The sequence below is a fragment of the Dermacentor variabilis genome, chromosome 4 (assembly GCF_050947875.1).
Source record: "Dermacentor variabilis isolate Ectoservices chromosome 4, ASM5094787v1, whole genome shotgun sequence".
NCBI lineage: Eukaryota > Metazoa > Arthropoda > Arachnida > Ixodida > Ixodidae > Dermacentor > Dermacentor variabilis.
This window is the reverse complement of record NC_134571.1, coordinates 169,686,093-169,698,757: the sequence shown is the minus strand read 5'-3', so window position 1 is coordinate 169,698,757 and position 12,665 is coordinate 169,686,093. Positions and strand designations below refer to the sequence as shown.

Genomic DNA, 12,665 nt, shown 5'->3' with positions numbered 1-12,665 from the left:
GCCCAACTCAAGTGTATACAGTCATATTGTATCAGTATAAGTATACATAAAGCGTCACATCAAGCACATTTGTCCCATAAGGTTGTTGACATGTTGAAATTATGTCGGTTTGAATACCAACAGTGTCAGCCTGTGCTGTTTAAGAGTGTACTGTGCTGTACCGTACAAGTAACGCAATATCAGAAGTGAAAAGTGCATTACGGGAAAAATCTGACAGCAGCAGCCATACAAAGCAGAGAAGTGCGGGGCAACATGCTTAATGTTTGGCAGGAGATTACCTGATAGTTGGCCGCACTACGTAGTTGATCCACGGCTTGTGCAGTGTTTTGCTGGGTGTTCTCAATGTTGCCCTCGATGGTGTCTGCAAGAGTGACCATTGTCTAGCATTAGTTATAGCTGTTACGACAACCAGAACTGAGCCATCGGTGAAGGAACTTGAAGATTAATGTTCACATCCAATATGTCAGTGTCCCTGACAAAGTTCTGCCTGCAACAAAACATGTCTCTCTTGGACGTACATATCCTTTTGATGCATGTCTTTCTTGAATGTACATATCCTTTTTCTGCATTAGACTTTGTACAGTAGAACCACATTCATACTTTTTGGAAAGAAATGCAATAAAAACATATTATCTGAGGTAACGTACAATCCGAACTAACTGGTACAATTCGACACCCTCAACTGTAGTTGGCATATACATAAAGTGAAGCATTGCGAAAATCGTTGTGCACGAACCAGAACGCATGTACTTTTTGTTATCTTCCAATTGCATACTGTTTTGATACGGCGATAAGAAACCGAAATGAAATCAAGCTGGTGGGCGACGCTGGATGCGCTGAAGCAAAACGGGATGCTCACATTGCAACCGCTTGCAGCAATGCGTTTGGATTATCGCCTACTAAAAGGGTGCAGTACGCTACCAATGACCCTGCACCCCACGCACTGTAAAACAGATAGACAAAGATGCTTATCGCAATAGGTTTGGTAGGCGATAGCTGTGAATGGGGCGTGCCACAAGATTTGCTGGTAGCGGAATAAGCCACTGCGTGCATGCCGGCATTTTTATGTGAGATGGGCGGGTGACTATTACGGGGAAGCTGATGTGGCGGGTGGCTACTGTACTCAATTACAAGCGCTTCGCGCCCTTTCTTGTTTACATGGGATTTAGAACCGCAAAACGTATACGATTGTAGTGTGCAGCATGGAACAGTGACGTATTTGAGCTACCGCCTATTAACAGCGTGCAGTAAGCTTCCAAGAGTGCCACATGCTGTGAAGCAGATATGCAAAGATGCTTATCGGAATAGGTTTGATGGCGACAGCAATAAATGCGGCGTGGGACGACCCCAGAGATGATTTGCTGGTACCAGAATAAGAAACTGAGTGCACGCCGGTGTTTTTACACCAAGTAAAGCAATGAAGGGGGCTAGTTGGTGAACGTTCATGGTTATACTGCGCTCAGTTTTACAAACACGATACTAAGGAAGGACAGGACGTGGACGGACGAAGCGCTTCGTCCGTCCACGTCCTGTCCTTCCTTAGTATCGTGTTTGTAAAACTGAGCGCAGTATAACCATGATTTTTACACCAAGCGGGTGGGCGAGTATCGGGGCGAAGCTGCCATGGCAGGTGGCTATATACTGTTCCCGATCATGCGCGCCTCGTGCATTTTCTTTTTCACATGGAATCTAGCATCCGGAAAACATATCATACGATTGCACTTTGGCAATGTACTGAACGTTGGTGTCGAACAATCGTGCTTTCCAAGAACATATGAGCTCGTAAAAAACAAGCGTAACTCTATTGAGTCATTTTTTGCATTCACAATCCCGAACGTTGGCACTGGGAAATCGTATGTAATGCGATCGTATCAACGAGGTTCTACTGTACATGCATTTTTAAAATCTAGATGTATAGCCCATGTGCATATATATTATTTTGCTTTCTCTAGTAAGTTTCGAAGCAAAGCTTTCGTTGCTTCTTACCTCCCACTTGGTCCCTAGGTGGGTTTCAATGGGCATGTTTCATGAGTAGACAACTGGGGTCACTGGTCTCGTGCCAATGTGAGACAAGAAGTATACAAGCGGTGTGCAAATATTCGAAGTTTTGAATAGAAATTGAATAGTTCTCTATATTAGATTTAATTCGAGAGTTCACTATTAGAACTTGTCGAACATTCGTTTTGTTCAAATACTAAGGGGCAGAAAGACTGCTGACCGTGGTTGTTGCGCAGACACACAAGTTTGTGAGCGAACGCGTGGAGGAAATTGTTTGTGCACACCAATTTCCAGTTAACACAAATTGGCTTGCCTTAAGCTGCCTATGAATTTTCTCTCTAGATTTAAGCAAATCTACCTATTATTTGCCATGTCACCATGTTTGGATCCACTTAAAATGGCATGTGGTACTGTATCGTAATGCGCTTTGACCTTTCAATGAGCACTACAGTTCTATGTGCACTTTTCGATGCACCTTTCCTTTTCTTTGATTATTGTCTCGTATGTCTTCTATATTTTTCGATTTCTTTCCTCTTTTGCTCCTCCTTCTTTGTGTAATGGCAGCTTCTGTTTGCTTTAGTTTCCCACTACTGCTATTACGATACCCAATATTAACAACAGACATGTTGTTCTTTGTTGCACTCACTTCGTATTTCTTTGTTTGAAAAATGGCTGCCATGCTGTGGGTTACTGCATTTGCTTCATGACATGTCCTTTTTGTTATTCTTGTCCTGCCTTTATGTAATGCCATGTAAACGGCCCTTAAGGGTCATATAAATTATGATGATGAATTACTGTCATTGTCATAATATGCCCAAAACTAGTCAGTCTAACACAGTACATTCCCCACAAGCCCATACCGTGACTTTTCGACAATCATTTTTTTTCTGCGCGCAACACAAGACTGGAATGGCCTGTCCACCGAAGTTGCCGCTATCATCGACCCACTTGCATTCAAGCGGCTCATTGAAAATATCCCATTGCAACTTGTAGCATTTTTGTTTGCCATTACCCACCCATTCCCTCATGCAATGTCTCAACAAGAGACTTTCGAAAAAATAAATAAATAAATAAATAAATTGCCTATGTTCTAATTTAAATGTTTTTCAAATGAGCTAATGTCCAGTTTGTAAGGGCACTAAATGTATCAAGTAAAGTAAATAATCCTTTCTGTTGCCAGACAGACTGCATTTTGCTTTCATTAGAAGTGATAAAATATTTTGTATTCAATTCGAATGACCATTTATTTTTATTATTCGCGTTCGATCTGATTTTAAAATTTCTCTGTTTGCACACCCCTAGTATTTAGACAAACATCATACTTTTAGGAGGCATGCACCGGCTTACAAGATAACTCCTTACTCTTCACGACACAGACAGCCAACAGTGAGAGGCAGTGAGCCCGTGAGCATTTCACCAGCTTCTCCTGCTACTTTGCTAGTGTAAACAAGCTTCATGTTGTTTAGATTTTAACATTGTGTTGAATTTGCATGCTTACTTTTCTGTTTATAGAAATTTTCTCTGCTGTGATTTCACTGCGTCTACCTTTGTGTTGTACGACGTCTGTCCCAAAAGCTCACGCAGCGAGTCAGCAAAAAAGTAAGAGAGGGTGTAGAGGCACCCCGCTCTCTCTGTTCACTCACCCACTTGACCTCTAGTACAAGATTGATTGCTTTATGACACGGCAGAATGTCATGCCTACACTTCTTGTGCTTCATTTTTAGCCTGTCAGAATGGAAATTGACAAACGGGCGAGAAAAAGAAAAAGGCTGGATATCAAAGTTCTTGTGAAATTCGGCAAGAATGGTACAGCAATTTATCAAATGTCACAAAAGGCCTATGGAAAGGATGCCCTAAAGGAAAGAAGTGTTTTGCAAAAGGTCCAGCCTTTCTGAGAAGGCCGTGAACACCCCGAAGACAATGCAACAACAGGGAGCCCATCAACGTCGTGCAAAAACGAAAACATCGATTGCATGTGTTCTCTTGCGTTCAGTGGCCACCGAATGAGTGTTGGAATGACAGCAGAAGGGCTTGGTTTAGGAAAATCGTACGTTCGCCGGATTCCGACACAAAATTAGGAAATTAAGAAGTTTGCATCAGTGCTGAAACTGCCAACTCCCGAGCAAAAGCTACGACGAAAACAATGTTGTACTGATTAGAAAACTTCAGATGACAGCGATGAATTCTTCTAAAAGGTTGTCTTGGTTGATGAAACTGCGATTTATTAATACCAAATTGAACTGAAGTTGCAGACCAAGGAGTGGTAAAGAAAAAGAAAGAAAGAAAGTGTGGAAGAACAAAGCCAAAATCTAAATCGTGCTTATGCATTTTTTTACTGCCATGAAATACGAGATATTCAAAATGTCAAGTGTCACCTATCGACTTGCAGCAAAGCACGATCCGCCATCTTGCCGAAGGTACAGCAACACGAAACTGCTCACTTGACAGCACAGCTATACCAATAGCTGCTGGTTTCACCCTTCTCTTTTTTTTTTTTGGTGCCCTCCTATTACAGTCGAACATGGATATATCAAAGTCAAAGGAGATCCCGAAATAGTTTGATATATGAATAATCCAATATACAAAACTGTGCCAATATAAGCTCCTAATAAAACCTGTGCATGTTTCTGAGATTTGCCTACAGTTACAACAAACGGGAGCTTGCCGACTGGCGCTTCCAAAAGCAGCAAAGTTGACAAGCACACTACAGTGATGAATACTTCTGGCGCCCAGCCAGAAAATTCATTATGCTCGTCTCTATTTTGTTCAGGTTGTCCACGTGTAGAATACTAGTGCCTTCAATTTTGACACAACAGCCACGAATCAAAGCAAAAGCCGAAGCGAGCTCAGCAGCTGTGCATGAAGGCGCCATGTCTTGTTCACTAGCATCTTCACTGCAACTTGACTCAGCATCAATGGTGGAACACTCGGCTCCAGCTGTTAAATCTGCCGTGAAGTCTGCCTCACTCAGCACCACCACAGCTTGCACCTCGTCGTCAATGCTTACGCAGTCTCGTGCAGTCACCTCAACCGGCACAGCACTTCAGAAAGCTGACAGCTGGCGCAAAGCATCATTCAGGGCCTCGCCACCTTTGTCCTCTGGAACTTCAGCATAGTCTTCCTTTGGGGTGATCACAAAGCCCGCTTTACAGATGCAGTTAGCCATTGTTTCCTGCTTGACTTCGGACCAGGCACTGGAAATTATCTGGATTGCTCCCTACAGGTGAACCTTGAGCTCAAGGCTTATGCAAAGCTTAACGAGGAGTTGCTGAACAAGATGTCTTCTGTAGTTAATCTTAAATGCCTCGATAATTCCTTGGCCAAGAGGCTGAAGTACTGCTTTTGTATTCATTAGAAGAAATCTGGCTTCGATATTTGTCAGCTGGCAGGTGGTGTGATTCACCGAGCAATTATCGAGCAGAAGGCACAGTCGGCGGTCAGACTTGCCTACCTTGACGTCCCAGTCCTGGAGGCATTTTTAAGAAAAGCTTACGGGTCATCCATGCTTTTCTGCTGAAGTCATAGCGCACTGGGAGGCTCCTGCAGTTCTTCATGCACCGTGGTGACTTAAACATGCCAGCCACGAATGGCTCGAGTCTGCATGATCTGTCCACATTCACCACTAACAGGATGGCAACGCGCACTTTACTCATCTTCCCACCGTGGCATGTGATGCTGCGTAGATCGAAGGTCTTGTCTGGCAGCATCTGTCAGAAAAGTAGTTTTGTTGGCATTAAATACGCCCGAAGGAGACAACTTCACATAGATTTCCGGTCACTCCTTGGAAAGCCATTCTTCTATGTCGTGGCCGCTGACGGCCTCACTTTCCCCTGAAACCACTTTTCCGACAATGTTGCAGCAGTTCTTGACACACTGGAGCCAACAACTTCTGCCACAAGGTTGTCTGTCATTAATTGTCATCTTCCATTAATTCCCAGCATACAATGCTTATATCACAATAGACGCCGTAATAAAATGTGGCCAGTAACTAAAGGGGAGGCAAAGGGGGTGGTTCAAGGCAATTAACAATATACATTTGCAAAAATCTGTGGAAGACTCAAGCCTGCTGTTTTGAAGAAATGACAGAAGTGTGTAGAGGAACACACCAAGCAAATTTTCAGCTCAAGAAACTCCGTAGAAAATACAGCGTGCATTTTGCAGAACACATTGAATGAGCAGGGAACTGCTAGGCATTTCTTGGTGCGGTATAAGTCGGCAAAATGAACGGAACTCATTCAGGCTCACTCATAAAGTACATATTTTGCTTGGGGCTCATTCTGGCTCAGATTGACTAATATTCTACTTATGTGGGCTCACTCACTGAGGCTCACCAAAATTCTGCTCAGCCACTCAGACTAGAGATTTATGGGTTGTTTTTTTGTCTATTAATACTGTTAACCCCCGAAGGGTCATTGCAGGAAATGGAGATACAGTAAAACCTTGTTTATTCGGCCCCCGTTAATTCGGCAATTCCGTCTGGTTCCATCAAATTTGCATATAACCATATGGCCCGAAACGCTTGTTAATTCGGATATATTTGGTTGCACTTCGGTTAATTTGGACAGTTCGCAGAGCTCAGAGGCATATGAGGCATATAAGATCAGGTGGCACTAGGGGGAGTCCAAATCGAACCTCCTACGAAGGCGTGTCTGAGTAGCATGTGCTGATCTCAAAGGCCATGCTTACATGTGCTGGAAGTGCCAAAAGGCCGGAAATACGTCAAGGCCGCCATGTTTATTCATTATTATAACAGACAAACCTGACCAAAAAAAACATGGCGGCTATGACGTACTTCTGACTTTGCAATTGCTTCTGGCGTTGGGCACTACCTCTGCATCACTATGGTTGCACGGTAGTTATTGGTCTATGCTAGTTACCCAACTATACACGCTTCTTTTTACATCATTCCTTCATGTTTATTTCACTGTGTTACCGTCCACCCATCTGCCATTTTCGACGTTGCCTTTTGCATGTGCGGTTGTGTTGTTGCAGAGCTGTGCAGTTTTTTTTTGTTGGCATTTTTATCGTGTTCATCACTTTACGTCAAGTACATTATGAGGATTACAAAACTTCTTTCTTTTTTTTGTGTGTCTGCATGCTAAATTTTGTTTACGCTTTTTTTTTTCATTAATACCTTGTCTTTTGTTGACATCATGTGTGTAACTGTTGCTTTGCTGCCGTACCGTGCGAGCGAAGTACGAGGTGAAGGATTTGTCAGAGGAGGCAGAAATACTGAAAGCCGTGAAGGCAGGGGTGCAGCGGCTAATCATAATGAATGAGTTCAACATGAAGAGAAGCACGCTCAGCACGTACGTGAGGAATGAAGCTCAGATTGTACAGGCGTACGACAGCGACAAGTTCACTGACAACAGGAAACAGCTGAGAACTGCAGCGGACACGAAACTTGAAGAACTGTTGTTACGATGGATTACTGATTCACGTGGTGCACAGCTGCCTTTGAGTGGCCCCCTGATCTGTGCGCCCCAGGCAGAGACGTATGCACTGAAGCTCAGCATCGAAGCCTTGAAGGCATCAGAAGGCTGGGTCAACCGATTCAAGAAAAGACACGGTCTGGTCTTTCAAAGCGTATGCGGCGAGAAAGGACCTGTCAGTGAAGGTGTTGTCGAAGATTGGAAGGCCGGATTACCCGATTATGATGCCTGTGACATTTTTAACGCAGACGAGACAGCCTTCTTCTAGAAAGCCCTGTTAGATAAAACAATCACATTTAAGGGGGACCGTTGCGTTGGAGGTAAATGAAGCAAAGACAGGATAACTGTTTTGCTCGTTGCCAACATGACTGGCACGGGGTGGCTGCCACTGATGATAATCGCCAAAGCCAAAAAGCCGAGATGCTTCAAAAGTATCAAGAAGCTTCTGGTAGACTATCACTCCAATCAAAAGGCGTGGATGACTTCAGAAATATTTCAAGCCTGGCTGTGCGAATTGGACCACCGCTTTTCTGCAAAAGCACGCAAGGCGCTAATTGTTTTACATAACTGCAGCATAAATAACAATGTGTCGGTGCTGACAAAAAAAAGAGCTGCTTCTTTTGCCTCCAAACACAACGGCTTCCCTGCAGCCTCTGGATCAGGGGATTATGCAATATGTAAAAAGCCGATACCGGAGACAAGTGCTTGAGTACATGCTGCTTTGTATGGAGGCATGGAAAAAATACACTGTGACTCTACTCAGCGCAGTGCAGATGGTGGCGCATGTGTGGACCAACACACCACCCACAGTAATAGCGAACTGCTTCCGACGCAGCGGCTCTGTCCGTGACGCTGAAGCCTTTGAAGCCGGGGACGCGGATCTTGAGGAAAATGGCGAAGAAGACTACATTGTTTTGAACAGACTCCTGCCTCCAGAGGTCCCGCTGGGCAAATACATCCAGATAGACAGTAATGTTGCCACTGCCAGTCACCTCAATGACGACGAAACACTTGATGCACTCGGCGACGAAGATCCCGACTTTGATGGTGAAAATGTGCCTATCATGGATGCATGTGAAGTTCCGCACTGCATTGCTAAAGAGGCCAATGATGCGCTTAAAGTTTTGGAGGAAAACTGTGCTTTCTCCCGACAGTCTGTACAGACTGCACCACCTACAAGAACTCCAAAAAATTGTGCTTTCCGTGCAAATTTCTCACTCTAAACAAACAAGAATAACCAGTTATTTGACAAAAGTAAAGGTATGTTGATGTTTTAGGCATTTTTTGAGTTACTATTGTCTTCACCTCGTTAATTCGAAGTTCGGTTAATTTGGACATTTTCTTCGGTCCCGTGAAATCCGAATTAACGGGGTTTTACATTACAAGCAACATCAAAGACAATGATAGTAATAAATATAAAAGCACTGCTTATTTCCCATATATTCACAAATTAAAAAAGAAGTTATGGGGTTTCAAATGCCAAAACCCCAATCTGATTATGAGGCACACCATAGTGGGAAACTTTGGAAATTTGGACCACCAGAGGTTCTTTACCGTGCATCTAAATCCAAGCACGCAGCGTTTTCGCATTTCGCCTCTATCCAAATGCGGCCGCTGCAGCTGGGATTCGATCCTGCGACCGCATGCTTAGCAGCCCAACACCACAGACACTAAGCAACTGCGGTGGGTGACATACATTCACAGCAGTAATAATCTGAACACAAATGCCGAGTCTGTCTGAGTGAGTTGACTCATAAGTGAGTTTGTAGTAAGCAATACAGTCGACTCCCGATAATTCGAAGCCGCTTAATTGGAATTTTCGGTTAATTAGAAGTGAAGTGCTGGTCCCGTCAGTTTTGCACGTAATCCTATAGAAGAAATCGCTCGATAATTCGAAGTCCTCATCCAGTAATATTGTTTAATTGGAAGTTAATTTTCAGCTGGGATCCTCGAGGTGACCGTCATTCTTTGGTAGAATGTGCAATTTTTCAAGTGTTGCAACAGTTCCGTGCTCCGCGTTGGTGTCATCGCCACCGCAGCCGCCCGCAACGCCATCCTTCTTGGAGCGGCGCGATTATTTATTGCTACGGCTGCCGTGGCCTCCGCGATCAACTCCGGCGGGAGGCGAAGCGGCTCCCGCCGGAGGCCACGCGCGGCTGCCGCGCGTGGCCGGAGCTGATCGCGGAGGCCACGCGGGTGCCATAGGTGCACGCAGCGCTGCATACTGGCAGTGGCGAGATTGTGCGAGATTAGTCTTGCAGCGTGCACAGCGTATGCTCGTAGGCTAGGTTGTTCCACGAGTGATTCGGAATTGACTGTACCTAGTCGCGCAGTTTATAGCCATGGCAAACCATGGCTCTTATCGCACGCTCGACCTGGCAACGAAAGTCGAGGTTTTGAAGGAAGTTGAGAAGGGAGGTGCCGCCAAACAAGACATAGCGCGGAAGTACGGGATCAAGCCGAACGCGCGCTCTCTAACTACATCAAGAACAAGCGCATAGGATTTGAGAACGACAAGTTCAAGACTTCTCGGAAGCGAATGCGCACCGGCGCTTACCCAGAGTTGGAGAAGGCTCTGCTGGTTTGGATTAGGGAGGCCAGGAGCAACAAACTTCCTCTCAGCGGAGACATTGTTGCGATGAAAGCCCGAACGCTTGCAGCAATGTTGGGAATCAATGACTTCGTTTCGTCAGATGGATGGCTGACGCGCTTTAAAGATCGCCATGACCTGGTTTTCAAGAGTGTGTGTGGTGAAAAGGCGTCCGTTAACCAGGAAACATGCGCCACGTGAAAGGACGGAAAACTGCGTGAATATCTCGCCGAATACAGACCGGAAGACATCTTCAATGCAGATGAGACTGCACTCTTCTATCAGCTTCTACCAGAGAAGACCCTGACATTCAAGGACGACGACTGTGCTGGGGGCAAACGCAGCAAGGAGAGAGTGTCGGTGCTGATCGCGGCAAACATGACTGGCACGGAACGATGTCGGTTACTTGTGATCGGGAAAGCCGCAAAGCCGAGATGTTTTAAAGGCGTGAAGACGCTGCCTGTGGACTATGAGGCGAACAAAAAAGCGTGGATGACGGCCGAAATCTTCAAGAGCTGGATAAGCAAATTGGACCGCAAGTTTGCTGCTTCGAACCGCAAGGTGTTGTTCCTTGTCGATCACTGCAGTGCTCACGTGAATGTGCCAGCCTTGAGTGCAATACGCCTCGCATTTTTGCCTGCAAACACAACGGCTGTTTTGCAGCTAATGGACCAAGGCATCATCAAGAATGTTAAAGTCCTGTACAGGCGGCACCTCCTCGAGTGCATGATTTTGTGTATGAATAGCTCCACAAAGTACGAGGTGAGCCTGCTTAGTGCCATCCACATGTTGGCGCGAGCATGGGATCGTGTGAAGCAAGAAACAATCGCAAACTGCTTCAGGGCTTGCGGTTTTGTGGCAGCTTCTTCGGAGGATGCCTCTGAAATTTCAGTGGAGGAAGCGTCAACAAGCGAGCTTGACGGCACTGATTTTGGTGATGCTCTCGGGGACGTCAATTTTGAAGATTACGTCGCCGTAGACAAGACGGTCGAAACGTGCGGTGCGCTGACGGATAGCGAAATTGTAGAGATTATTCGGCCCCAGGAAGCGACCCAGGAAAGAGACGATGACGTTGAAGGCGAGCCGCAACCTAAGGCTGCCGATGTAGCTGTGGGCCTTGCTCTTGCGGAGCGCTTCTTTGCCGCTGAAGGTAACGCGGAAGAAGCGTTCCGCCACCTCTACAGCCTGCAGAACTTGCTTTTAGCAGCGCGATTCGGCAAGAAGAAGCAAAGCAAGATGACCGACTATTTTTCTTAGAGAAAATACTCGATTTCGCCACAAATAAAGTGCCGTTTTTTGTGTTTAATTGGAAGTTCGTTTAATTCGAAGTTTTTTGCGTTCCCCGTGAACTTCGTATTAATGGGAGTCGACTGTACTGTAGTAAGCAATAAGTTTGAAGTTAGCAATACTATAGGAGGGTCCCAACGTTCAAAGACTGTTAGAAACACGGACACCTTAATATAGAAATATTATGTGCTGTCATGCTACAATATGCAGCATCAGTTCAAAGTAACGACATATCCGTAGAAATTGAATGACAAAAAGAAAAAAAGGAACTGTTAATGTGCTTCATACACACTCTGTTCGATAAGCTTTAAAATATATTGGTTGAAACAAGATCAATTCAAATGGAAAGAAAAGAAGTAATATATGTGTAATATCAGATAATACCAAAACAAATAAAATAATTATAACAAGCAGAAAAAATGCAGAAATCTAAAGTGCAGAATATGACAAAATTGAAACATAATTTGAGCATAACAATTTCCCTGCAACACTAATTACATAGATAAATGTCTTTTTTAATAAGATACATATGCAGGTGTGGAAAGCAGGTGAGGTGCAAAGATACATTTCGGCTGGTGCTGGCGTGGCCAGCAGTATTTTGGGCCTAACTGTAACAGATGAGAAGACAATGACAATGTGTGGTGTTTAATGGTGCCAGGAGCACGTCTAGCCAAAGAGCACCACGCAAGATGAGATGAGAAGAAAATTGCAAGGATCGTACGCTACCAATGACATCCCCTTGTTCGTGCACTATGTTCGCCAGGTCTTTGAAGATCTGGTTGCAGTCCAGCATGTCCGCTTCAATCCGCCGAATGCGCTGCTCCCGCTCCACCAGCATCGCCTGCAACCAAGGAAGCAGCGCACGATGACTAAACCCCGGCACTCGTTATGCAGGGCAGGCGAATGAAGTGTACACGAGTTTGCTGTTGCAGGGAACATTTAATTAGCATTACACCAACAATTGGGGCTAATTTATACCTCAGGGGCCTGTAGCTAACTTTTCTTCATTTCTTTATTTGAACATACTGCTAGCCTCAGATTTGAGGCTGTTGCAGGAAAGGGGCAGGATACATGTTCAAGAGAACACAGTTCAAGTAGGCGCGGACATAGATAAGCTTAGGCATGGAAGCATGGATGTCTGCCGAACAATTTCTGTCAGTCAATTTTTTCGCAAAATAATAGGCAAGTCTAGTCATAGCCTAGAGTCCAGGCCCGTGCTTTTGAATATGTAAAGCGAGGCCTAGATGGCCTGAAAACTAGATTTACAGTCACACCGAGGGTCCATTACAGTGTCCTCTGGCCACAGTTGGCTTTCAAGACGGGCTAAATTATTGGTCAACCTTTGTCAATATTCCATG

The 12,665-nt window shown here is 44.9% G+C and overlaps 1 protein-coding gene across 2 annotated transcripts in view; it reads right to left on the bottom strand.

Moving 5' to 3' along the window:
- LOC142579931 (syntaxin-7-like) overlaps positions 1-12,665 on the bottom strand; it is a 44,722-nt gene that overhangs the window by 13,383 nt on the left and 18,674 nt on the right. For both annotated transcript variants that reach the window (XM_075690609.1, XM_075690608.1), the window contains 2 exons: positions 12,034-12,148; positions 279-361 (listed from right to left, as the gene is read on the bottom strand). In XM_075690609.1, coding sequence (XP_075546724.1) covers positions 279-361; positions 12,034-12,148 — 198 coding nt within the window. The remainder of the gene's footprint in view (positions 1-278; positions 362-12,033; positions 12,149-12,665) is intronic.